The sequence below is a fragment of the Pimephales promelas genome, chromosome 1 (genome assembly GCF_988280905.1).
Source record: "Pimephales promelas chromosome 1, fPimPro1.hap1.1, whole genome shotgun sequence".
Taxonomy (NCBI): Eukaryota; Metazoa; Chordata; class Actinopteri; order Cypriniformes; family Leuciscidae; genus Pimephales; species Pimephales promelas.
The window spans coordinates 50,167,532-50,195,274 of NC_142769.1; the positions used below are offsets into that span (position 1 = coordinate 50,167,532).

Genomic DNA, 27,743 nt, shown 5'->3' on the forward strand with positions numbered 1-27,743 from the left:
TCGTAGAAATTTCCATGATACATTTACATTAAGATCAAATTTTACATCTTAAAAATCCTTTTAGACTATTTTAAACTAATATTTCCAGGTTTTCAGGACAATATGAACGCTACATTTAAGCACACCATATTACAGATATTAGCATGAAACCAAACTAGCGTTCATTAGCAGTTAAAGCTAAACGCGGTGGATGACACGGTAAATAAAAACACTGGAACAACAGCTTGTCATTGACGGCCATTTTATTTACAAAATCATGAGCATAAATGAAAAACGTCACTCACTGTGACGTCACGCACATACACGAGTGTGCTTCCACACCACATCATATGAGATCAGATAAAAAGCAGCAGAAGTGAAGGACAGGACTAGAACTTGAACTCTTTGTACTTCTTGGCCCCAGAGCGCGTGTCCTGCGGCTGAGCCTTGCGCTTCTTTTGCTGCCGGGAACAGAGGAGAGGAAGGTTTTAGGGAACACATGTAGACACACCAACAAAAACCTCAGAAGCATTTAACGGGCCTCTCCTAAAACTACTGTATCGTTAATGTGTCCCATTTCGATAATATTGCGATTTTAAAATTCGTACTGTTATGGCATCCTCTGCAAAACCTTTCAATATCATGCACAGGTTACATTTATCAATACAAATGTGGAAAGTTACCAAAATAAGACATGAAGACAGACTATTTAGTATTGCAATTTGTGTAATTTTGAGAAAATAATTATATAAAATGTATTTAAATGTTATATTATACATTTTATATTATAATGTATTTTATATTATATATTTATTTATATTATAATATATTTTATATTATATATTTATATTATTATATATTTCATATTAAACATTTTATATTTAAAAAATTATATATATACACACACACATATATTTACATATATATATATACACACACACATATATATATATATATATATATATATATATATACACATACATATATATATATACACATACACATATATATATATATATATACACACACACGTATACACACACACACACACATATATATATATACACATACATACATATACACATATATACACACGTTTATGTATGTATAAAATTAATACATCATGACAACGTATTTTCCCATTTAACTCTAGGCTGATTTTACATTTGCATTTATTCATTTAGGCTAATGAGGAATATCACAGGCAAAGTTATATATTTTAATAATATATACGTTTTATTTATTTCTTAATATATGGTAATTTAATGAATCTCATGAAAACCACCATGAAAATTGAGTAAATGTACCCCCTAAAATCCTCCCAGACTTAATGTAACGCAGTATTGCAGGATATTCCCGCTCCGCTGTCTGTGGCTTGTGATTGGCTGCGGTGTGTGAGATCTCACCTTCTGTTTGGCGGCGTGCTCGGCGACCATGTCGCTGAAGTCCTCCTTCTCCACCTGCGCCTGCTGCTCGCGGACGTGCTCCTCGTACTTCTGTGTCATGGCCATGGGGTCGAGCTCCAGCTCCTCGGGGGCCAGAGCCACCTCCACCGCCTGAGAGTCTCCGCCCAGCGCCGTCACCCCCGCCTTCCGGCTCGTCACCGTCTGAGTCACAGAAACCACAAACATGACGTGTGTGTCAGAGGAACGCCTCAACCCTCATCCTCTCCTCACACTCTCGAACATCTTTCCCACACGGGTCAATATGACACAAAGCCCTAAAATTGGACAATTTTTCCTGAAAGCTTATTTTTTTAGGAGCTTTTTTGATACTTTTATTTTATTTACCTTTAAATGGCTAGATTTGATCAAACAATACATAAATAGTAATTTAAGCACACAGCTCACATTCTTTCAACTTAAAGTGTAAATTCCAGGTTAACCACCACAATATGTAAATTAAAGTGTTCAATATGTATATTTAAAAATGTGCTAAAATGACATTTATTGGGGTTTCTACAAAGGTGGCATGTTTTTTTTACAGTAACTCAGTGATCATGAGAGGGAGCGCGGGCGGTAATGCACTCACTACGTGTTTGGGTTGCAATATCTAGAAATATCTCAAAATAGAAATATCTATGAATCAAACAAAAACGAATCGATTTTTGTTCATCTGTTGCAGAAAAGCATCAAAAACAACTAAAACAACTGTAAAACATACCAACACTTCTCAAGAGATATTATATGCAGCATTTTGGAATAAAAAAAAACAATTGTGGGCGGTTCTTATCTTTATGTTTAGCGAGCTCATTGCATTATTTCGTGAAAAAATTAACCTGCAATTTACACTTTAAATTCAAAATAACTCACTATTTCACACATAACCTTTTTAATTCAGCTCAAAATATCTTACATCGGGTCTCTTAGCCGATATCTTGTGGAAAAATAATAATAAACCATGATATTTCATATGGACCAAATGAGCGGTTCCCTGGGTCCTAAAGTCAGTTGGTGTTCAGGATGCATTCAGATACACATGTACACAAAATCATTTCTTGGTAAAGTTTTAGAAATTTCAGTTTGAATTGAGCATTTATGTTTTTCTGTGTGTCCTGAAGCATGCCATTCATTCCTATGGGGGTCAAATTGACCCATGAGAGAAGGATGTGTGCCTTTTTAAAATTTCAACCACAACACACCTCAATTCCATTATTATTTATTGGTGATTAAAGTGTGCCAAAAGTCCTAAGGTCTTGGACCCCTCTGATGAAGTTTCGGGTCAAAATGACTTAAACAAATCTGTTATTTTGGTTGAATCGCACTTGAACGGTCATTAAAAGCACTTCTGGCCACTCCTGTACTGAATACGAGTGATCTTTTAAACCCCAACTGAACCAGCCAATGGCTACACACCAAAATCTCATTCGTGTCACGTTTGCGAACAGCTGCACAAATATATCAGCAGTGGCATTACCGCTCGATAGCTGACATTTCCAGCGGGATTGAGCGTTCATAACCTCGCTGTCGTCCTAAATGCAAACGAGCCCCATATGGATAGTCATTAGCATGTGACGCAGTGAGAGAGGAGACTCAGTTCATGTTGTGAAGTCAGCGCTCTGTTATCAGAGGCCAGGAAAGGTTATCTGCCACATCTAGATCCACTAGACAGGGAACTCTGGGATACGAGCGTGTAAAACAACAGGGGCGAAATGATTACCATAGATGAGCACTGGTTCATCTCGGGTATCTGGGTTTGGTTTTGACATCATCAGTGGGAAGATGATGCCGAACGAGTCACATGTTCTTAATGAACAACAGTTTCGGTTTAAATATGTGCATCTTTCGTGTCTATCTTAATTTTTATAGCGTTTTAAACTATATAAGTGGTTTGGGGAACTTGCATTCATGGATGTTTTTTGTGGTGTAAATGGAAGTTACTCACATAATAAGCATCATGGGAAAGGTGGACAGGAACGTGCCAAGAACTTAAATACAAACTGATCTGAGAAATTGAAGACTCCTATATAGGGCTGTGACTTTACATTCGAAAACCGGCTGCACAATCGATCGGACTTGTTAGTTGTGTTGAAAATGAAAACGTTTGGACGTGGAAAACGGATTTTACAATCGATTCAACGGACACTTTTGTCTCAAATCAAACAGGATATTTTCACAAAAGTGACAGCCCAACTCCTAAAACCGTTTCCAGCCCAAGACGTGAATTTGTTATTGGAATATCACAAAACATTCACTAATAAAGCAGCGTCTCAAAATATATTTCTGTCATTATTTTTTATTAGTATTGTATTGCATATAATCTGTGCTGGTCAATTACTCGAAAATAATTTTAAAAAACCTATATACCAGTAAAAAACAAAACAAAAAAACTAGCGAGCATGGTAGCTGCGTCGTCTCAAGATGAAAATCAAGAATTGGAGGGAAACATGGACGACTCTCTGTCCGTGACAACTCATTGCTGAACTAATAAATTGGCTACTTAATTGATTATTCCAATATCCAAATATGATATTAAATCCTACAGGGAAAAGGGCTTATATTTGTGCTTTCTTTGCATTTGAACATTAGGCTACACATTATAAACAACATTATAAACTACGCAAAATGCGTACATGTTGGCAGGTATGAAACTGGCACTTTGATGCAATGGGGCAAAAACCGACTCTTTTAACCGTCATAACGAGTTAAACACAAACTCTGTCATGTGATCTTGCGTTGGGATGCTGGTGTTCGGGAACGCAATCAAGGGAATTAAACCGAATCATTCTGATGACGGTCATTTTTGAATAACTAGATGAACATTTGAGATGCCGTGCGATGTGATTGGTCCGCTGGCTAGTCCAGATATCCAATCACATCCACTGTTGAGGCAAAGTCACAAGATTTTTGTAGAGCATAGAGGCATTGATTTTGTAAATGCGTTACAATTGTAGTTTATGCGTATGTCTGAGACAAAAAACTGATCAGGCTCAATTGAGCGCATACGTTTTTTAAATGAATTTATGCACACCTCAGCGTTTTTTTACGCAATACCTCAAAATTGGCATAAAAAAGGTGTATGGAAACACAGTGTATGACACACTCATCCATCTCTCACACACAGTCGTACCGCAGTCATGTCGTAGATGTGTGTGGACGCCATCATAGCAGCTCCGACTGGTCCAGTCCTCCTCTCCGGCAGCACCGTGAACAGCTGAGGCGTCTCGTTCCTGAACACACACACACACACACACACACGTTAAATAAGATACAAGTGTCTGATATAGCGCTGCTTAAGTGCTTGAGGACACAGTTACTGGTAGACATTGCGTGCAAACGTAACGTAAGTTTAAGATATATATATATATATGAAGAGTTCAGATGCAAAAGCCTCTAAATGCCATTTGAAATTTTCTTCTTTAATGATGATTTTTATCAAACTTGTATATTTAAGTTCAGTAATTTCACTTAAATAACAAAAATTACTGAACTTAAATATACAAGTTTGATAAAAATCATCATTAAAGAAGAAAATTTCAAATTGCATTTAGAGGCTTTTGCATCTGAACTCTTCATATATATATATAAATATATATAAATATATATATATATATATATATATATATATATATAAAGCTTGTTAAAATGTAAGTAACAAATATGATCATCAGCTTTTGAGGAAGGTTCATCTCTCAAGCATTAATTCAATAGCATTATGTTTTAAAACTACAGAAATTTGATTATAAAACTAAGCACTAAAATATCATCTTACTAAAACATTCTTTTCAGATATTAATTTTATATTCAGTTTATGTCAGTATCTGCTATAAAGACCTCATTGATTACATTACAAACATCAGAATTGCATCTTATTTATGGGCATATAAATATCCGCATCTGCACTATATTGAATATCTTGCCGTTTGGGCCTATGAATAAAATGTTTTTTTTTTCTCCTCGAGTATGAGCTCCATATTCTCACTATATCAGACATAAAAGTCAAATATAACTTTAGTTTTTTTTTTTAAGGTTCAATAAACTAGATTTTTCTGGCCATTTCCAATGTCCGGCTTTACAGGGTGAAGTAAGCGATTTTAAGGGCTTAAATCGTGCGATACACTGGTGTTCACACACACTCACCCATCCATGATCTCTTCGATCTTCTTCTTCCTGAGCTCAATGAGCTCTGGCGTCTCCATGCCGGCAGGAACGGAGGAGAATCCGCCTGGAGTGATCAAGCCACTGTCACAACAAGAAGAAGAAGAAACGTTAATGCCTCACACACAGGACAGTGCGAGTCTGAGTCACGGAGAGGAGGCGGCACCTGTCTGCAGGTGTGAAGAAACCGGTTTCGTCTGGTTTGTCCTCGTCGCTCTCCTCCTCCTCTTCCTCCTCTGACGACTCTTCATCGGACGGCTCCAGCTCGCCCCACGTGCTTCGGTCGATCTCCTCCTCCTCGGCTTTGGCCTGTCAACATTTCAGAAGTCGAATCACATCTATTTACACAGTCTCAAAGCAGCTTCACATCAATAAAACAGGACAATAACAGTGTTAATGTTGTACAGTTCATTAATTATGAAACTTAATTCAAGCTTTAATACTTTAGTTTTATCTCAGTGCTGTTTCAAATCAGCTCAATGACCGTCAATGCTGCAAAATTTAGGTAATATGTAAATGATTTAACGTGTATTCTCAGATGTCGGTTAATGTCACGTCACATGCAAGCAAACAAAATATTTAAGCTTTTTAACTTATTTTAATTTGACATTTTTATGATTTAACGTGTTTTCATCATCTCATGAACCCCATGGGTTAGGGAAACGCTGTTCTTTTACTGCAATTACATTTTATGAAAACTTGTACCGTAATTATTCTCTGTATTAACGGGTTTATAAAACCAATAACGCTTTTTGCTATGCAACGTATTAAAAGACACAGACAAGAGATCAGTTATAACACTGCAGATGGAGATAAATCAGCCCTAATGTAGTTTGGAAAGATTTTCCATAAAGTAGGACTAGGACCAGCCTCAGAAAAAGCTCTATTTCTCCGACACCTTAAGCAAGTACTTGGAATTAGTTAATTAACTTACATTAGTTACATTAGTTAAATCATACCAGCAAACTCAACAGTGGCGAAAAGGTGACACGTCTTCATATTTGTGATATTTACCCCAGACCAGAGTTTCCGCCAGAAAAATGGTGCCGCCAAAGTGACCGTTTTACGGGCATTTTGATGATATGCCGATCAAATATCGCCTCTTAATTAGTCAAGTTGAGGAAAACTGGAGGCAGGCTGTGCAACTTAAATGACATACTCAGGCTGTCAAGAATGCAACATTTTATTAGCCTAACTTTCAAATAGATGGAAAAAAAAACCCCATGAAAGTCAATCAACGCCAATTGTTTTTACTATGGTTTCACATTCATAGTTTAACAAACCAATCCCCCGTCACACTAGGGATGCAAATTATCGAATAATTCATTAATAATTAGTTGATCAACCTTATCGATCGATTAACGATTAACTGATAAGCGCCTATTTTCCTGAGAATGTAAATTTCTCACGGTATCAATTAAACATAAAAGGATAAATATTGCTTATACTGAATAAAAAAGCATGTTATATTGCTCAATTGATGTTTTATTGTAACATTTGGGATACGTCATGGATACTGGCATTCATGTAGTTTAACAAAAATTATGCACAGAAAATTAAAATACATAATACAACAAAATGTACAACTTGTAACGAGTTGAAATAAGGTGTGGCCCCTTTAAGAGCTGCGCTCGTATGTACCGCCTTTTGCTGTCTATGCGAACACCCCATGTATGAACGTGTGACAGACAGATAGACTAGTTCTCCGGGAAAAATAACAAACCTAAAAAAACAAAGGGCTAAAAAAACGGGAGAAACCCAGGATAAACGGGAGTGTTGACAGGCGAGCCAAGTTAAATACAGCTGGATTTAAGGTTAGCATTTGTGTTTTTTGCCGTCTCAAAGTCTGTCGTCTCTCTCTCGCGTGAGCATCTCGTGTCACGTTGGCAATGTTCAATTAGCCGACAATTAATTTAACTTAATCGAGTAAATTCTTGTCGACAGTTAATCGATTAACCCAGCCTTTCTCAAAGTGGGTGCCGCTTAAAATTTTGTAAAAAAAATTACGTAAAAAAATTACGTAGGCTAAAAAAAATGTGAAAAAAAAAACAGAAAAAAAAATAGCTGACATTTCATATATAAATATATTTGAATTTACATATTTACATTCTTCTTTTTAAACATATGAACATATTAATCAAATTGTAAATTCATTTTAGATAAATATATAAAATTAATCATAAAAAAAATCCGTCTCACAAGACCGAAGCAAGACGCACACAACTTGACGGAAGTGACGCAATCCATAGCAACGCGTTATAGCAACACCTCAGACTGACAGAAACGTAAAAATAAACGTGAATTTAGGCCACTTTAGTTACAGCATTATGGATCGTTTTTTGAAAAGAAAATCCCCACAAGAGCCGGGGATTTTTATTTTATTTTATCTGCATCCTGCACTTCATTTGAGTTCTCCTGGTCTGGATTTGTTATTGGGTTCTTGTATTGGGCGGTCCACCTCTTACGGTTTTATGGCATTTGTGTCTCTGATTAATTATTTTGTGAATTACTTTGCAAACCTGTGTTTTTAAAAAAGGTGCTATAAAGTTTTTATTATTATTGTTATTTACAGTTCATATTATGCTCTGTTCATTACTGTTCTGTCTAACTAAACAAGACATTTGCATTTAAATTTGGGTTATGCAGTGTTTTTAAATTATATTTTACACTGGGGTGCCTTGAGATTTTATGCACTTTTGAAAGGTGCCCTGACTGAAAAAAGTTTGAGAAAGGCTGCATTAACCGTTTGCATCCCTACTTCACACATTAAATATCTGAATAGTAGCCTATTGTTTTTACTCAAGCAAACTTATACACTCTGAGTACGTCTGATTTAGCTGGCAACATTTAAATTGGCCGCTGTGAAATGACTCCTTGTCAAATGAACTGGAACAAACAAATAACTATAGGCCTAGAACATTGTCTCGTGTAATGTCTGGGTAATTTTAATTGCAGAGCTGAATTGTGTGCAGCTGCCGACAAAACTTCCCAGTGTCTCCACAACTTGCAACGCGAATTAGCCGCGTAACGGCCTGTTCACGTGTCTTTTGCGCGCTCAAGTTTGTTATTTCAAATGTAGGCCTTTTTTTCAAGCGCGTCCGCACCGCGTCAAGATAAAAACATCTCGGTCTGGATTGAAGTAAGGCTGCTATTTATATTTAACGCCACATTTTTTTTATGTTGAAAGATTTCATGAAAGTATGATGTATTGCGACACCAGAAACAAAGAAATACAAAATAACGATAGTCAAATTTGTAGTTTTCTTGCGTCTCATTAGAACTACAGAAATGCGCCCCGATCTGGCAATCTCACATAGTGTGGATATATCAGATAAAGTACCGCAAATTGGAGGTATACGTTACGACTTGATGAACCACTGAAAGGATTTTGAAAACATTATTTTAAGGTAAAAAAAAAACAATTGTACTTAGTGTTGCTTTAAAGGTGCAGCTAATTGAGTGTCCTCACCTGGAAGTCTATGGAGTTGGTCCCGAACACATCCCCGTACAGCGGTTTCCCCGTCTCATCCACAGGCGGTTTTCCCCATCCGCCGGCGTGATACCCGAACGAACAGCTCTGAGACACACACACGCAGCTTTACATCAACATTATGATGGCCATGACATTTAGACGGTGGAAGGGTTTTCATGAATGTAAATCAGATCCTGTAATGGAAGATGCGCATGTGTTGCTGGATCAGAGTCACAAGCATTACTTTATATCTAATTACTGACTAAATCAAATGGAAAATCTCTTCCTTCCTCACAAGAGCTTCCTCTAATCAAACATGACGGCTCAGAGTTTTGCATATCACTGCTGGAAGTGTTTACATCACTTAAAATAAATTGTGAAAAACAATAATTGCATGTTGCAGTCCCACATGCTGAGATAATGAACTTAAATATTTAATCGAGCTCACACTCACCAACAGCATCTATCCTGCCAAAGAAGTACTTTAAACTGAGAAAACCTAAAAATACCTTTGGAGATTTCCCATATACAGTTCAGAACACAGTTGCTTAACTTTTTAAAATTTAAAAAAGCACCTTTTTTACATTTTCTTTTATACTGTCCAGCAATAAAAGTCTCTTTTTGGATTTAAATAGGCCAACGCCTCAGCATCTATGGCTGGATCATTGTGTTTCTTATGTTATATGTTTGGCAATAGAGCCAGACCGATATTATTGGCCGATATTAGGCATTTTCCATAATATCGGTATCCGCAGTTATAATGGCCGATAAATTAATATTTAAAAAATAAAATAAAAACGGACGAAACACGTTTTAATCATCTCTCCTTGGCCTGTTATATTGAAAATGTATGTTTTACAATTTGCAGTATGATGTTATCTATTGCTAAATTATGGCTCATCATAGACAAAGCTAGCTAATGCCACTATCATCAGTGGAAGACCGCTAACGTTAGCATTAATGAGCTTGGAAATCAAAATGAACTTTTTCTGCTTAAATGAAGTAATGATTACTGTATTTATAACTAGCATATCTCTAGTTACAGTCCCTGCATTGTAAAATGTAAGTTATACTTGCGAGGAGTGAACTTTTAGACATAGAGAAAAAGTATCAAACGTATCTTGTGCAGAAAAGTTAGCTTTTCTTTTACACGTGTGTGAAATACAACAATATTTAATAAAAATAAAAAAATAAAAATCGGCCGATATATCGGAATATCGGTTTTTAAAACCCAAAAATATTTGTATCGGTATCAGCCTTCAAAATCCTTTATCGGTCGGGCTCTACTTGGCAACAGCTCATCTAATCCTAACTCTGGGTAACAAAACAAGCCCTGATGGGAAAGTAAGAAAAGTAACATAACATTACTTTCCATAAAAAGTAACTAATGAGATATTGTAATGCGTTACTTTTAAAATACATGACAATACTCAATTATTAAGATCAATTAAAACCCTGCAAGTCAACTATACTACCTTTTTTTTTTTTTTTTTTTAAAGAGAAAAAAGTAGAAACGCATCTAATACTTTCCATTAAAAAGTGTCAAATAGTTAATTTTATAAGGTTTAAGGCATGTATAGTAAAAAGTTACAGTATAAAAGTAATTGTTTTCCCCAGTGTGTGTGTGTGTGTGTGTGTGTGTCTGACCTCAGGGATGGGGGCGTTGAGGCCGGGGATCTTCAGGTTGGGGTAGGAGGGAGGAGGACCGTATCTCTGCATGGCGATCAGCCACGGCGGAGGGACTTTATGAGAGTTCTGCCGAGACACACACATGAGAAAAGCTCAGCTAAAATTAGACTGAAGAAATCACACCAGCGTCTAGGAGCATGACAAGCTCTCCTGCAGTTTCACACACAACAGCTCATAGAGGAGGATGTGTGTGGTGTGAAGCACTCACGGGTCCGGTGGGCATCCCGAGAGCAACCCTCAGCTCGTCTGACAGATCGCCTGGCTTCTTCTCCTTCAGCCGCGTCTCAAACTCTTTCCCCTGAACAACAACAACAAGGGTTATTAAGATTGATTAATTAGAAAAAAAAAGTAGATTGGATCATAAACTGCCTAAAGATTCCCATCTAGTTCTACGAAGTATGAAGAGGTTCCTATGAAGAGTATGAAGAGCCCACCTCATAGTACAGGTCTCCGTGAATCGTGAGCTTGGGTTTGATCTGCCATTTGAAGAAGGCGTCGTGCAGCTTCTGGTAGTCGATGTCGATCTTCCCCATCTTGGGCCGGACCTTCTCTCTCATTTTGGTCTTCATGGTCTTGGCGTCTTCCTACAGGGATACAGAGACGTCAGTAAAGCTGACAGCAGCGGGAAACACATCAACACAACATTAGAGTTTAAAACAACCAGGTTCACAATATTATAAACGTCAGTCTCAGATGGAAACATCACACAGCAGTGTCACTCCTGAGCTCATCGGACACACTTCAAGACAGGAATGAAACTTTATTTTATGTCTGCACTGAACTATATTATTGAATATTAAAGTGGAAAGGTCCTGCACAAATGACATTGCTTCCAAACTTTATAATCCAGTTTAAAGGACAAGTTCGGTATTTTACAATTAAGGCAGAATGTACACAACTAAATTCAATGGAATTCAATGGCACCCGGTGGCTATTTTTGGTACTACGCCTAAAAAAAAATCTCATGGGAACTTCAATTTTTGTGATATCAACTTCAAATTTGGAACATAACTTGGTTAGATTTATGGCTTTGATTTTATAGTTATTTTAGAGTAAAAATATTTTGTAAAATATATATTTTATATAAAATAAAAAATATATAGTACAGTATATTTGATTTACTGTGAATTAAAACTTCCATAACTTTTTCATACTTTCATTTTTTGAAGTGTTTTCACTTCAGCAATAATCTGCTGAGTGTTTTCTTTAAAACAAGACCAAGCTTGGGTATATATTCCAAAGCATTCTTGAATTACAACCATTTAAGTGTGAATAGAGCATTTAACCCCCATTCTCAAAAAGGGGGGGTGACAGTTAAGGGGTTAAAGCCCTGTTTTAATATCGTCCCTGATCAGGGCTCCAGACTGCGACCAAATGGTCGCATTTTGCGACCAAAATTTGAGAGTGTGCGACTGAATTTTACATCCAGTCACACATGTGCGACCAGTAAATTTGCCACACGTTAAACGCATGGTAAATGTTTGTTTTTTTTTTTTGTTGTATTTTGTATATGATTACCAACACATTTTTTGTTGATCTTTTAAAGATTGTCCTAAAATGAAAAATTTTAAGATGTTGGAAAACTCTTATTTAAACACTTAAAAAATAATAATAATACCATTGTAAACAGTATTGGCTATTTTCACTCCATATACATATTTTCACTACTTTTATTAATTAATATTAAGACATTATAAATGATAATAACTAAAGTTAATTTCATCTACACCCTAAATTAAGCTTAGTGATTTATTGTCAGCCCCAGTGCTACCAGAATTTTTTTTTTTTGTCCTGTGAACTTAAAATAAAACAGCATATCATAATGTTAAGTCTATTTATTATTAAAGAATTTGTCAGTATTACAGTTATTTTGGGGGAAATTTGAATAATTGCATTGCAAGCTGATTTAAGGTGTTGCCCCTAAATTTTCTGCTTGCGCTCCTAAAATTTTCAGTCAGGGGCAACAGCGCTCCTAGGAAAAAAAGTTTGTCTGGAGCCCTGCTGATGAAATAGAATGGTTAAGATTGTTTTTTAGACAATTGACCTTTCGCCGGCCCATCCCACAAAATGGCCATTGTCCAATCACACATCATAGCAACCGTTACTGTGTGAGCTGTTCCGTCAAACAGTAAGCGGTGCGCCCACGGCGTTAGTAAATCGGACACATGATACCCCGAGAGATTGTCTGGAGAAGTTGTGTTTTTTCCCTTTCCAAAGCCCAAAACACAACGCGAGCGGTGCCTAAGATGTATTAAACAGTGTGGACGCCCCAATTCCAGTTAAATGTGTCGAACATGGTTAACTCGTCTTGCGTGCAGCGTGCGTGAGACTGAGATTAGTCAAAGAAGCAAGGAGAAAGCAGATCAAGAGGATCCACAAAGGACGTACTGTACATTTTCTAAAGGGTTGTTGTTAACATACCATGATATTATCTGGGAAAATGAGCAGCAGTCAGCTAAGTTAGCAGTGCAGCACCGTAGACTACAGTTTAGAGGACGTTCGCAACGGGGAAAGCATGAAGCTTACATGACAACATCAGTTCATATATCAATATCGTAACGAATAGAAATAACCTTAAATAACGTATGGTTCTCTGCCTCTTTCCGTCTCTTATGCATAACGTTAGTTACTTTTTAAACACGAAAATCGCATTCAGCATGAGCATGACACGCAATCGGTTGCTGTGGTAATGAACAACCTGCTTGTTAAAGCGAACGTGCTACTCCTGTATCGGAGGCAAAATGAATAAATATGCAGCGCAAGTTATATATTTCGAACTCCAAACAATTAGCCACTGAACCAGTTTATAAAATCTTCAAGGCTGTGCTGGTTGCATTTGAGGTAACTTAGCATGGTCATGGGGTTTTTCTGATTTTTCTTGAGACTGGTAAGCATTAGCATCAATAGTAGTCGTGTCTCATTCATTTCTTAATTTTATATTTGGAATAAATCCCTCCACCGCATACCGTAACCCCTTTTGCTTCGATCTTGCTTGATATCGCGGAGGTATTGCTCAAAAAAAGGTCACTGACACGCACAGGAATACCCTTTGCCGTCATGGCAATCTGTCGCGCTGCCCGTGTTTGACCATTTGTTTGACGGAGGTAGCAACAGTAACTAAGGGGGGCGGGGCTCGGCGAAAGGCTAATTGCTCCCGTCACAAGAATTTTCGGTTTCTGTGTTAGCACCCCCCCACCTTTACAATGGTAGCATAGGTGCACTCGAACAATCATTCATAAAAACACATAAAACTTTACTTTACAAAGACGTGAAACTCACCGAGTGGTCTGGGGTGTTCACTGATATGCTCACACAAAAATCGCTGCAAAAGATGCTTTCCAACAGGTTTTATCGTAGTTTTTGTCCAAGTCCATTTTCTTCCTGTTTTTGGTCGAAGTCCACAGTAGTCGATTGCCGAGTTTGCGTGCGCAATCCTTAATTATCTAGTTACCAATGATCGCGCACGTGAACTCGACAATACTACTGTGGACTTCGACCGAAAACAGGAAGAAAATGAAGTCGGACAAAAACTACGATAAAACCTTTTGGAAAGCATCTTTTGCAGCGATTTTTGTGTGAGCATATCAGTGAACACCCCAGACCACTCGGTGAGTTTCACGTCTTTGTAAACTAAAGTTTTATGTGTTTTAATGAATGATTGTTCGAGTGCACCTATGCTACCATTGTAAAGGTGGGGGGGTGCTAACACAGAAACCGAAAAATTCTCGTGACAGCAGCATCTGTCTAAAAAACAATCTTAACTATTCTATTTCATCAGGGACGATCTTAAAACAGGGCTTTAATTGTAAACTACCGAACTTGTCCTTTAATGACCTTGCTCTAAAATACAATAGGATCAAGCATCATAATCATAGGAAGCATTATTATATTAGCACAATAAAAGCAGACACAATAACAGCAAAGATGAACATATTCAATGCTGTTTTGTACATTAAAATCACTTAATATTTAAATAAAGTTTTATATATATATATATTACTGTTGAAAGGTTTGGGGTTGGTAAGCAATATTGTGAAATATTATTACTATTCAAAATAACTGTTTTCTGTTTAAATATATAGTGAAGTGTAATTTATTCCTGAAATCAAAGCTGTATTTCAGTCTTCAGAGTCACATGATCCTCCAGAAATCACTCTAATATGATGATTTGATACTTATTTGATTATTTTCAATGTTGAAAACAGTCGTGCTTCTCCATTTGACACATTATTTCATGATTCTTTGATGAATAGCAAGTTATGTATTTTATAACATTAGAAATGTCTTAGGTCTCTTTTTATAAACATAACGTGCCCTTGCTGAATAAAGGCATTATATATCATTTAAAGAAATGGTGTGTGTGTGTGTGTGTGTGAACCCGAGCGGTACCTTCTCCTGCAGGGCTTCCCTCATCTCCTGGATGCCGGTTCTCCTGATGAACTCGGGCAGCTCAAACGGAGGCTTCTCTATGCCCCTCTTGCCCTGCAGGTACTTCCTCTTGAAGCACCAGTGGCGCGGCACCGGCACCGTGTTCCTGGTGGCCTTCAGGTGGACCAGCAGCTTGGGCTCCTGCGCCGTCACGTCGTGCATCTCCACCACGTCAGGGCGGACCACAAGCTGGCAGAGGGGGAAACAGGGCGTGACATTAACGCCTGTCAGATGCGTGTGTTTCAGCAGTGTGTAACGCAGTGCACTTTGGCGGATTGAATTTTACATAATGTACATTTTTCAATCGTAGTCTTTTAAAAAGGCATCCAAAGTGCAAAGTAGAGTCAAAAATATAGATTTCTCTCGGTCTCATCTCTCCAAAAGTGAGTTACACACAAGCCCGCATCCATTTACTCTCGTTTCCTTTGCTCTGGATGAATATTGATGTTACAGTGCTTGAATTTTGCCGTGGGATCGCATTCATATGTGGGATGCCTCCTGACATCACCCCCATTAAAACTTATGGATTGAAAAAAAGAAAAAAAATGTAAAATTCATTCAATAAAAAAAAGAAAAAAAAAAAAAAATTATGGATTGAACATATATCACTACTGTATCCATATACCTCACCGACTTTTTTTTTAACTGCACTACTGTAAATACTGTATAGACATCACGCTGTACAATACAATAATTATAGTTTTACAGCTGTTTATTAATATTAATACATGCATATTGTATATTTATAGTTTGTCATAGCCTTTATATTTATATATTTATAAACCTTTACGTATAAACTGTTCATAGCATGTACATAGCTTGTAATATATTCTTGCTAAAGCACTTCTGGATGGATGCAATTGTATTTCGTTGCTTGTACCTGTGACATGCAATGACAATAAATTGAATTCTATTCTATATTGTGCATGACTTTGCTCATAAACAAGTATATTGGCTGTATAAAACAGTACAGGGTCTGTGTGTCAGGTCTTAAAGTGACAGTAGCCTGATATACCGGTTAGGGTTAGGGTTAGGTCCTAAAAAAATCTCTATATAGCAGTTTTCCCCTATAGTATAAATGTCAAAAACCCTAGCCACCACGGCTGATGAGCAAAAACGTTAGCCAAACCCTGGTGACAATAATAATTGATCTGCTATTAGCACTAAAAACAGCAACAATTCCCATTTTGAAATGACTGGATCATGTTATTTGAGTGCCAAGTGAACAATATAATGCCATTTTCCAGTAAGTACATTTACAATTCTGCTAGTCTTTATAATCTACACTCTAAAAAATGCTGGGTTGTCAAATATGGATTGTCATTAATGTTGGGTTAAAAATACAATTAAAAATGTACAGTTGAAGTTGGGTTAAACTGTGAAATTACATTTAACCCAACATTTGGGTTTGTCCATATTTTACCCAAATTTGGGTTAAAACAACCCAGCATTGTTTAGAGTGTAAACATTGAACTCGTAGGTGAACTCGAGTCACCTGTTTGAGCTCCGCCACGGTCAGCCTGTTCATCCTCCTCAGTTTCTTTTTGGACAGCTTAGGCAAGTCCTTCTTGAGGTCCTGTCAAAGAGGAAGTGAAGGGGTTAGACGGGAACGTCATCAGGAGACCATAAGAGCTGGGCGGCTTTCAACTCACGTCGTCGCTGTCATCACTGTCCTTCTTCTCCAGCTCGAACCCCTTCTTCTTAAAGGAAAGGATTTCAGGCTTTTCGGGCTTCTCCGGCTCCTTTTCCTTTTCCTTTTTCACATCATCCGTCAGCTGTGACAGAAAGCCAGTGAATGCCACATCCATCAACATATAACATTTCAGTCTTTAAAACACTAGTGTAGTGTGGGCCAATCAAGGATCTAACTGCAGAACCAAGCTCCTCATATCAAACACAATGTTTTGCAGCACTAGAAATGTTATTTTTGGACTTGGGAGGAAATATCGAGCTTTGAAAGCTCAGTTTCTTATCTCGAAATAGTGGTGTCCTATAAAGCTCCTGACCTTGAAGGCCTCAAAGATCCTCTTGAAGAAGATAAAGTTGGGGTCGTAGATGGCGGGCTCCTCCGTCACGTACTCGATCTCCACCTCGGCCTCTTTCTCACGGCTCTCCTCTTTCTTCCTCTCCTCCTCCTGCTCCTTCTCTTGCTCCCGCTTCTTCTTCTTGTTCTTCTTCTTCCTGTTCCTGCGCTTGCGGTTTTTCTGCAAGCGAGCGAGAAGGAATACAGTAGTCAACATTTGAAGTGGATCCAAAAAGTATGATTTTCAGGCACAGAAATTCATCCAAAACATTTTTTTTTTGAAACTTCGACCATGTTTAGCATGAAAACCCATCTCTTTTAAACACTATAAACAACTCTGACGACATGAAACACCACGGTACGCCCCCTTTAAAGGGTTTGATCCGCTTCAAAAGTTGACTCCTGTAGTTCGATCAATGAGAATTTCAAATGCTGACAAAAAGAGAGGAGACTTACATCTTTTTTAGAAAGACCGCTTTCATCGTCGTCGTCTGAATTTCCACGGGCGGAGGAACTGTTCAAGTCCATCTCATCGTCATCATCTTCCTCCTCTAAAGATGGGAAAGAGCCGGAGAAATCATTTAACAAGAATTCCTATATTGTTTACATGTAAACCAGCATTAAGTTAATCGCAAATGATTTCATTACTTCACACGCCCCCGCTTTCAACTTCAAGTCTCAGAGTAAATTAATTAGACTTGATGTGCTGAAGTGCTCTCATCTCTTAAAGGGATACTCCACTTATTTTTGGAAATAGGCTCATTTTACCACTCTCCCAGAGTTAAACAGTCGGGTTTTACAATTTTTCGAATGTATTCAGCCGATTTTTTTATATTTAGGAAAAATATCAGTAACCAGACATTTTCTGGTCTTATTGACTTCCATTGTATATTTTTTTCCTACTATGGAAGTCAATGAGACCAGAAACGGTCTGGTTACTGATATTTTTCTAAATATCAAAAAAAAAATCGGCTGAATATATTCGAAAACAGTAAAACCCAACTGTTTAACTCTGGGAGAGTGGTAAAATGAGCCTATTTCCAAAAAAAGTGGAGTATCCATTTAAATGCGATCATTAGTGACATAAAGAAGCGTTTGAGTGTAGTGTTCCTCATAGTGACCTATAGGGGCGACGCTGAGCTGCTCCTGCCTCATCTCCTTCAGCTGCAGGATCTTCTCCAGAGCCTGAGGGATCTTCGGCCCGATGCCAACATCTTCACCCTGCCACGCCTGAACACACACACACACACACACACGTGGAGATCAGTAAAGAGATTCATCGCTCAGGCAGACTACGCTTCAGTCACGGGTCTCGCACCTCTCTGCCGTCCTCTCCCGGAGGGGGCGGGACTTTCTGCCGTAGATTGGCGGCCTGGAGCAACATCGAGACACCTGGAGGAGCCGGGCCACCTTGAGTACCGACTGCAGGAGCAAATCAATGTTTAGAGTAGAAATCACATCAGATTTACAGTTTCAATCTCATCTTTTTGTCTGAAATGAATAGATCACCCCAAAAATGTTAATTCTGTCATTACTTATCACCCTCAAGTTATCTGTTGAACATAAGAGGACATGTTGAATCCAAAATTATTATTTTCAGGTAAACTGTCCCTTTAGACATCACATACAAATGGGGTGAAAACTGTAACCATTAGACAGCATACTTCCCCGGTTGATTGATTAAAAATTGCATTGCACGCACCGCTCCTAGAGCGCGTGGTATGAGCGCTAATCTATTACTGTAACATGTGCTGGAAAAATACGCACTGCAAACGGAGTATGTGTGAAACAGGCGTTAGCATAAACGACAACAAACAAAGAGACACAGAGAAAGGGATTCGTCTTTGGGAGAAAAAGAAGAAATGACATTTGGAAAAACTTTCATTTCATCATGTGTGTAGGCTACTTCTAACATGTTTGGTTGGTAAATATGTTGTAAATTCAATTCAGAGCGTCATCCGTGTCTGGAATGGATGTATTCTTGAGTCTATAAGGTCACAATAATATAGATTGTTTGAAATGGGTTTGGCTAAAAGAAAAATTTGGTTTCGTCTATAGTCTAGCCTACTAGCTACTTAAATATTGACTGGGTTAAATAGAATTGCCTACTAAAAAGACTAAAATACCATTTTCATTGACTAAAACTAGACTATGTCTTGTGTCGACTAAAATGTCATCGGTTTTCGTCGACTAAAACTAGACTAGACTAAAAAGAGTATGAACGTGACTAAAACTAATAAAACACTGATTCTTGAGAGTTGGGACAAAACACGTTATAAAAAACTTTTTTTTAAAATACACAGTATGTCAAATAGAGTTGTATGTTTCTGCAGAGAAAGGTCTTAGCTATTTAACCATGTAAAGGAACAGGTTCTAAATAAAAACATATTTTTAACAAATAAACATGTTTCCCTTCAGAGCTGGATTTGTGTCAACTCCGTCAGACACACTAAAAAGTATACAATTTTAATTCTTCCAATCCAACAAGAATCTAAACTTCTGAAGTATATTGTAATAGTGTATAGTTACACTGATATGTAAAAAAATACAATATATAAACTTAAGTTGTGATTTCACACAATTCTGAAAACTCAGATTTCTAAATATTTGCATTTTTAAACTTTGATTTTAATTTCAATAGTGTAAAAACAAATTTCTTAAATAAACAAAACATAAGAAGATTTAGATCAGATGGTCCTTTATTTAAAAAAACAACATAAACTGAAGGAAGAAATTTTTTTTCCCAAAAAATTAACAAAAACATACATCCAACGCTGTTGATAAAGATCTGACGGTGTTGATGAAGATCTGACGGTGTTGACAAAAAAATATGTTCATTGTGATTATTGAACAGATGTGCTTTTTAAACTACTACTAAAACTACTCCTTGTTATTAGAGTATTGAACTTACTGTAAAGCAAACTATAATAAACATGTTGCACATACACTTAGTTTCCAACTATTATAAATTATACCATTTCCAAATGAAGAGTTCAGATGCAAAAGCCTCTAAGTGCCATTTGAAATTTTCTTCTAAAATGATCATTTTTATCAAGCTTGTTTATTTAAGTTCAGTAATTTCACTTAAATGGCAATGAAGATTACCTATTAATTGTCATTTAAGTGAAATTACTGAACTTAAATATACAAACTTGATAAAAATGACCATTCTTGAAGAAAATTTCAAATAGCATTTAGAGGCTTTTGCATCTGAACTCTTCAAATATCAAAAAAAAAAAAAAAAAAAAGAAGCCAGAAACCAGGGGCCCTCCTCCCCTTCTGTTTTCATCTACCCCCCTATACAACTTCCTGCTCTCCCTTTTCTCATCCTCCTCTTCCTTTCCTCCTTTGTAAGTAGCCATTTACTTTAAAGTGGTGTGGGTGTGGGTGTGGGTGGATGTGGGATTGCCCTGCACTGCCTACTTTATAGTGATCTTAAATGGACATTCCTTGACAACAATACTGGGGCCTCATTTATAAAACTTTGCGTAGGATTTGCGTCAGAAGTGGCGTACGGATGAAACATAGGACGTGTGTACGCACAGAAATATTCGGATTTATAAAACCGTGCGCACGCACATCCTACGCATTTTTCCCTTAATAAATCACAATCAATTCTAAATGTAGCGCAGCTTTTGCGGCTTCATGTCACGCCCATAGTTGCCCATAAATAGTCCGTGAAACGCCCACAAGTTAATATTCATCAATTGCGAAATCATGTTAAAAACAGTGAGGAATTTAAAAAAAAACTTAACTTCACTCAATGTGAAGTAGAAGTTATCATTGGCGAGGTGGAAAAGAGGAGAAAAATGTTGTTTGGAGGGCACAGTGTGGGCACTTGAGTGGCAAAATAAATGAGGCTCCTGGACCTTTTCTGTGCCTCTCTCCAATACTTTCTCAAATTCCTCTTTGCCCTGTGTCTCCCATCTCGTCTATTTGTTGTACTTTTTTGTCTTTAGCTCTCTTCTTTCACCTTTGTCTTTCCTTCTCTTGCATGCTTGCTCTCTTGGTCACTGTTTATTTTTTCTCTTCTCTTTCATTGGTACTCTCTATTTCTTCGCCTTTGCTCCTCAACTGACAATTTCTGTCTGGCCATGCTTCCCTACAATACAAATTTAAATAAAGGAAAATGTACATGAATAAGACTATAGAATCAGATTTTGATAATTCAGATCATGATAAATGTTTTTTTGGTCATAATCGCCCCCAGCCCTAGCCTGGTAATACCAGACTCTGCTACTTCTCTTTTCGCGAAATGAAATTAGCGGAAGTAGGAAGTCTGACGTAGTCAGGCTACCCCAGCCCTACATTGGCTTCTAATTTCTCTATCTCTGTCTCTACATATAAAGATACACTATATATATATATACAGTATATATGTGCTGGCAAAGTTACACGTTACACAATAATAAGCAGACCACTGCCTCACCATTCTCTACAAGCCAGATGTGTATGGTTAAATAACGTAATGCATGCTATTATAGCCCTACAAAGCAAAAAGGCAGTAACTGCAGTTTTGGTAAACCATTAATTATTACAATTTTCATGACATTCAAGGCATCCTTTGTTATGACAAAACATCTTATCTTAAATGTGTGTCGTTTTAGAGAAAAATGGTAGTCGTTTGTACAGTAACTGCAAAAAGCCCTAGCAAAAGTCATTTTTCTCAGTTCTGCACTCTGCGTAGTTACTGCCTTTTTGCTTTGTAGGGCATTTATGTCTCAGTAAAACCCTGAAATAACAGTTTAACCCTTCACTATATTCACAAATAATATTATATTCACACATTAAGAGGTTATTGGTAGATTTGTCAACTCCGTCAGCTTACAGGTCAACTCCGTCAGACATAGAACCTGACGGAGTTGACGTCTGACGGAGTTGACGTAAGGGCATGTATTTTCCCGCCAAAACATGTATTTCACACTGCAGCTAGGTAGTTTTTCCTCAGTTGCTAACTGTCCCAATAACCTCACTAAAATGCTTTAATTCAATCCACTATGTTTTAAAAAAAAGTATCTTAAATGAAAGACAGTATTGACATTGTGCAGCTGTGACCAAAGGAATATTGACATTGTTTGTCTAAAATATAAAAAAATGTAAAACATACCAGAGCATGTGTGGTAGTGCTGCTTTCACCACGGACAGGGAGATAAAAAGGGGTCCTCAAGGATATAGCTGACCATGCTATTTCCTGATTTTAAGAGCTTTATGAAAAAATCTGACGGAGTTGACAGAAGCTGAGGACGCAACTTTAATAGGCAGATTTTTATGGAAAATATTGTTTGATGTTCACTTCATGCATTGTTTTTTTATATTTATACCCCTTATTTTTATTTGATATATATGTTTTCACAATTGTAGAGCTTTTTTCAATATTTTTGGGATGGTTAATATTGTAACTTCATGCTGAGGACAAGTGCATTAACATGGACTATCTAAGCACAGACCATATATTTAAACAACTTTTCCCCAAAAAGATAAAAAAGTTTATTCTGAAAATCAGATAGGTATATACAATTCCTTCCGATTTAACTTTGTAAGTATGCCATACATGATGAATTTCTTAATTTTTGCTATAAATTAGACTTTTCTATGTGGGACATGTTTTGTCCCGACTCTCAAGAATCAGTGAAAAACTAAAATGTCAGCTTGACACAAAGACTAGACTAAAACTAAAATTAAAACAGGCTGCCAAAAACAACACTAATTACAAGTTAACATGCTAAATTCTCGTTTAATTTTGTTGACGGTCAAAGGTGAAATCAGATGGGATTTCAGATTTCACTTCTTATCACTCGATAAATCAGAAAATATTGTTAACAGCCAAAAAACACAAACATTTCCACTATGTTTTTTAGGAATAAAATGTTATATAAATCAAGTTAAATATGGACAAACCCCTCAGTAAAAACCTTCCAAATATGGATTTGAATAAAACTAAAGCGTGATGTGTATGTAAAGCTGCTGAAGTGGAGATTTCTGACTGAAACATACAGAGGCAAATAGATAAAGTGTATTTTGGATGTTTTCTTTCCACTAGTCTAAAAGACGACTCTGGACGCAAAATAGGCCAGAAATGACCTGAAAATTTGGTTGAGAAATATTTGTGCCTATTATGTATTATCTAAACAGTTGTTAAAGAGCATCATGGTGAATGTGTCAGCTGACCTCTGAGAGGGGGGATGGGGGGCAGGAGGGTGGGTCGCGGTCCCAGTTCAGGGCCTCTGGGGCCCAGTGGCGCCCCCTGCTGGACTTTAGCAAGTTCCTGCTGTCTCTCGTGTTCCAGAAGCACAGCAGCCTGAGAAACACACACACACACTCTCTTACTATGAGACCTTTAAAATGGTTTCAGCCAATTATACTGAAAAGAATACTCATTTAAAGGAACACGCCACTGTTTTATGAAATAGGGGTTATTTAATGTCTCCCCTACATTTAGATAGGCGAGCAAACACATTTTTGTCTCAGTGTATGCATTGTTTTAGGTTGGCAGCGCCACCGCTAGCTTAGCTTAGCATAATGAATGAAATCCAATGTTGCCGGATAGCATGTCGTGAGTAATAGTGATCCAAAAATCGAATTACTTTTTAAACTGCATATTCACGATGAGTACAAATAGCAATGCAGATTAAGACTAGGTGATTTCCTAGCCAGAGACTGACTTGGGACTATATTGGGGCGAAGCACTGCAACTTGGGCGGAGAGATATCGAAGTCTTTCAGTGCCGGTCCTGCTGGTATGGATTTCATGTGTCGCGTGATTTCTCCGCGCCCAAGTAGCAGTGCTTCGCCTGTGCGTCACCCCAATATAGTCCCAAAAATATGGATCCAAATATGTACATTACAGTTTAAAATTTTTAGGTCGGTACAATTTTTGTAATGTTTTTGAATGAGTCTCTTCTGCTCAACAAGACTGCATTTATTTGATAAATAAGGTAAAATATTATTACAACTTAAAGCTCCTTTCTATTTGAATAATAAACTAATTAATTCCTGTGATCAAAGCTGAATTTACAGTCTTCAGAGTCACATGACCCTTCAGAAATCACTCTAATATGATGATTTGCTGCTCAGGAAACATGTAAGATTATCAATGTTGAAAACAGTCGTGCGGATTCATATGTGTGTGAAAAACGTGATACTTTTTTTAATGATTATTCGATATATAGAAAATTCAAAAGAACAGCGTATATTTAAAATAATAAGCAATTTTATCTTTTAATTAATGCATAGTTGCTAAAGATGACTTTCTTTAAAAGAAATAACATATATATATATATATATATGACCGCAAATATTTTTGAACGGTAGAGCATATCAAATTATTCACATTCATATAGCTGTTAATATTATATGACAAAGTCTTTTGACGACAGCACCACAGTCAGGGCAATAAGTGAACATTCACCCGTTTCTGCTGCTCTAGAAGTTCCTGTTCCTTCATCTGCTCGTCCATCCCCCGAGAATCACCCTAAACACACACACACACACAGTTATAAACAGTAGTCATGTGACCCCTTAATTCATTGTATTCTTAAAGGGACAGTTCACACGAAAATGAAAGTTCAGTCAGTAATTAATGGACCTCATGTCGTTCCAAACCTTTAAGTCCTTCGTTCATATTCAGAACACAAATGAAGATATGTTTACCCTTCCATAGACACAATACAACAACCACTTTCAAGGCCCAGAAAGACATTGTTAAATTAGTCCATGTGACTCTAGTGGTTCAACCTTAATGTTATGAAGCGACAAGAATCCCCAAAATTATGCCTTTATTCAACAATTTCTTCTCTTTTGCTGTTTGCAAAGTAAACACAGTACAGCACTTTCTGTTTCTACGTCAAAACGCCGCCTCACTATTGGCTGACGCTGGTCATGTGACCTCCACAACATGCGTGACATATGAGCCGGCGTTCGTAGAACCTGCAGTGTTCACTACGTCAACAGTGGAGGAGATCGACGAGGAGGAAAAGAGTAAAGTCATAATTATTTTGTATTTTTGAACACAACGTATTCTGTGAAGCATTTCATAACATTAAGGTTGAACTACATGAGTCACATGGACTATTCTAACAATGTCTGTACTTTCTTTCCGGGTCTTGAAAGTTGCAACGACTATGTGGCTTCAGAAAGGTCTCAGATTTTATGAAAAATAATAACGAAGGTCTTATGGGTTTGGAACGACATGAGGGCGAGTAATTAATGACAGAATTTTTATTTTTTGGGTGAACTATCCCTTTAATAGTGTTTGATCATGCATGTTGTTCAGCATTTAACTCATATCCAAATAAAAAAAATGCATTTCTCTTTTAAGTCAAACATAATACTACATCATCAGTTGACAGTAAAGTCATCCGTCATGCAAAGGGTTTCACACAGAGTTAAGCGTGTCTCACCGGCACGGCCCTGTCGTCGTGGGGCATCATGCCGGGCGGCTCCATGCCCATGTGGATCGGTGGAGGGCCGCCCATCATATTCATTGCCTGCATCATGTTCATGCCCGGCGGAAGGGGCATTGAGGGCATCGGGGGCATGGGCGGCAGACCTGGCATCTGACAAACACACACAGCACAACCTTTAACACTTATTCTCAAACATGTCATTCCTAGTCCTAAGTAATCCACAAAAACATGAAAAAACAGAATAAAGGACATATTGCAGTACCGTAGTCATGACCTTGTCATCTCCTCCTGCCATGTTCGGCTTGTTTATGATCATCCCAGACTGCAGACAAAATAAATGTTACACTCGGACAAAGAAATATACATTATGATAATATTTGCAGGTTAAAAAAAAATTAATGAATGGCTTACCTGTGCAAATGATTTGAGCCTGTCTATGAGCTCCTCTCTGGGACCTGAGGAACAAAAGCATAATTGAGAAATCTCACTGGACTTAATTAAACATGGTTTTACATCATGAGTTTAATATGAGCTGGATAGTAACTGCAGTGTTTCTATATACTGCCGCATTTAAACACGAACACAAGCACAAACATTCACACTGCGACTTAATTTAGTCATTTAATGACATTCAAGGCTCAAATGTGTTTTAACTACCAGAATAAACGCTCATAAAGCTTTACATTAGACATGTTTAAGTGTACTACAGCACACGTTAGCGCGAAGTTTCGCGCACTAAAGGGAAATAACAGGCTAGCGGGCTAAGCTAACTAAGCTAGCGGAGAAAACCCTGAGGTAAACTTCGCCACAGCGCTCTTATCAAAACGTTTTAATCTCACCCATATTAGGAGCACCAAACTCGGCCAGTTTGGCCTGCAACTCGCCGTGGTTCCATGTGTTAAAATCCAAATTTAATTCAGCGCCCGGCGGCCCTTCGCTAGCCATGATGAAGCTCTACGGAACAAACGCGTTCAGGCGCGAGGGATCACGGGAACGCGACGCACTGCATTATGGGATTTGTTGATATTTTTCGCGCAGCACCAGTTTTTAAATAGTTGAGTGTATTTAATCGAACGCTTATTTAATTTTAAATAACGAACATATTTGTGTATAGTTTTCGTTGTAGCGCTGAAATGATTAAGAAGAATACAACAGGGGAAATATTTGGCTTCGTTTGGGAATGTTTACATTAATCTAGGATGCGTTTAACACGCTCTGCCTCAAGGTGGAGGTCTTTCTTACATCTGAAAAAAGAAAGAAAAAAGACACTGAGGAATAAAACAACACGTTCCTGCTATTTACAGTTTTTCTCAGTCGCTTTGGTGCATTTCTCATCAGAAATCAAATTCTCAAAACTACTTGTTCAACCTCCACATCATCTAGTCACTTGTGCACATCATGAAATCAGTTTCTCATTCTTCTGAACTGGTTACAACAATTGCCTAGGGCGACCTTTTGATTAGGCCTACCAAAAACCAGGACACTCGGCCAGGCGAACAGATCCTCAAATGATACTCGAAGTTTACTCAAAGATGCCTTATTAATTTCAATATATTTAAGGTTATGGCTCTGTATGGATAGAAAATTGTTATATTACATGACACAAATTCAGATAGGTTTACTCAACATGTTTTATTATGACAGGTTTCAAAAATAATGAATGAAATAATGTCTCTTCTGTATTAAAAAAATAATATATAAATAATAAATAACTAAAAGAAATACCTCCAAATTGAACAAAAATAGCTCTCACAAACTTAAAAAACCGAACTAATAATATATATATATATATCTTGTTTTCTTCCTCTTTATCCTGTTTTTCTTCCTCATCCTCCTTGTTTGCCCATCTATATTTTGATCTTTCCCAGCAGTTTTTTTGAAAACGAGGACATTTTCATCCCTTTAGAAAAAACAGCCACGACAAAATAGGACATATCCTACATTATCAGTTGCCAATGTCATGATGCTCAAAATGTATTACATAGTTATCTGTGCAATAGTCTTACCCCTCAAAACACTCAGTTATTAGTTAATTTTATAAGTGGCCTAATTAAATGTAAAATTGTTGATCTATTATAGATCATGAATTGATGAATTGTGCAGGTGAATCTTGACTTTTACTAATGAAGAGAATGTAGATCAAACAATGAG

The 27,743-nt window shown here is 37.3% G+C and overlaps 1 protein-coding gene across 1 annotated transcript; it reads right to left on the reverse strand.

Annotated features, from left to right (window-relative positions):
- Positions 1 to 224: 224 nt before the first annotated feature.
- Positions 225 to 26,589, reverse strand: sf3b2 (splicing factor 3b, subunit 2). Its single transcript, XM_039659250.2, has 22 exons — positions 26,432 to 26,589; positions 26,004 to 26,047; positions 25,855 to 25,914; positions 25,587 to 25,742; positions 24,596 to 24,658; positions 23,357 to 23,486; positions 18,507 to 18,610; positions 18,310 to 18,418; positions 17,645 to 17,739; positions 17,172 to 17,369; positions 16,818 to 16,940; positions 16,661 to 16,741; positions 15,127 to 15,354; positions 11,172 to 11,321; positions 10,946 to 11,035; positions 10,696 to 10,803; positions 9,046 to 9,153; positions 5,743 to 5,885; positions 5,559 to 5,660; positions 4,549 to 4,648; positions 1,386 to 1,586; positions 225 to 440 (listed from the first exon to the last, which is right to left on the reverse strand). Exons 1-22 carry the CDS (start codon positions 26,535 to 26,537, stop codon positions 369 to 371), a joined length of 2,571 nt encoding a protein of 856 aa, XP_039515184.2. The 5' UTR covers positions 26,538 to 26,589; the 3' UTR covers positions 225 to 368.
- Positions 26,590 to 27,743: the final 1,154 nt, after the last annotated feature.

Bases quoted from the DNA above. Each gene is read 5' to 3' on its own strand.
- sf3b2 (XM_039659250.2), bottom strand. From the start codon at position 26,537: ATGGCTAGCGAAGGGCCGCCGGGCGCTGAATTAAATTTGGATTTTAAC. The intron at 23,487-24,595 runs GTGAATGTTCAC...TGTGTTTCTCAG, and splicing joins TTCTAGAGCAGCAGAAACGG to GCTGCTGTGCTTCTGGAACA. The intron at 9,154-10,695 runs GTCAGACACACA...TGTGTGTCTCAG, and splicing joins TCAACGCCCCCATCCCTGAG to AGCTGTTCGTTCGGGTATCA.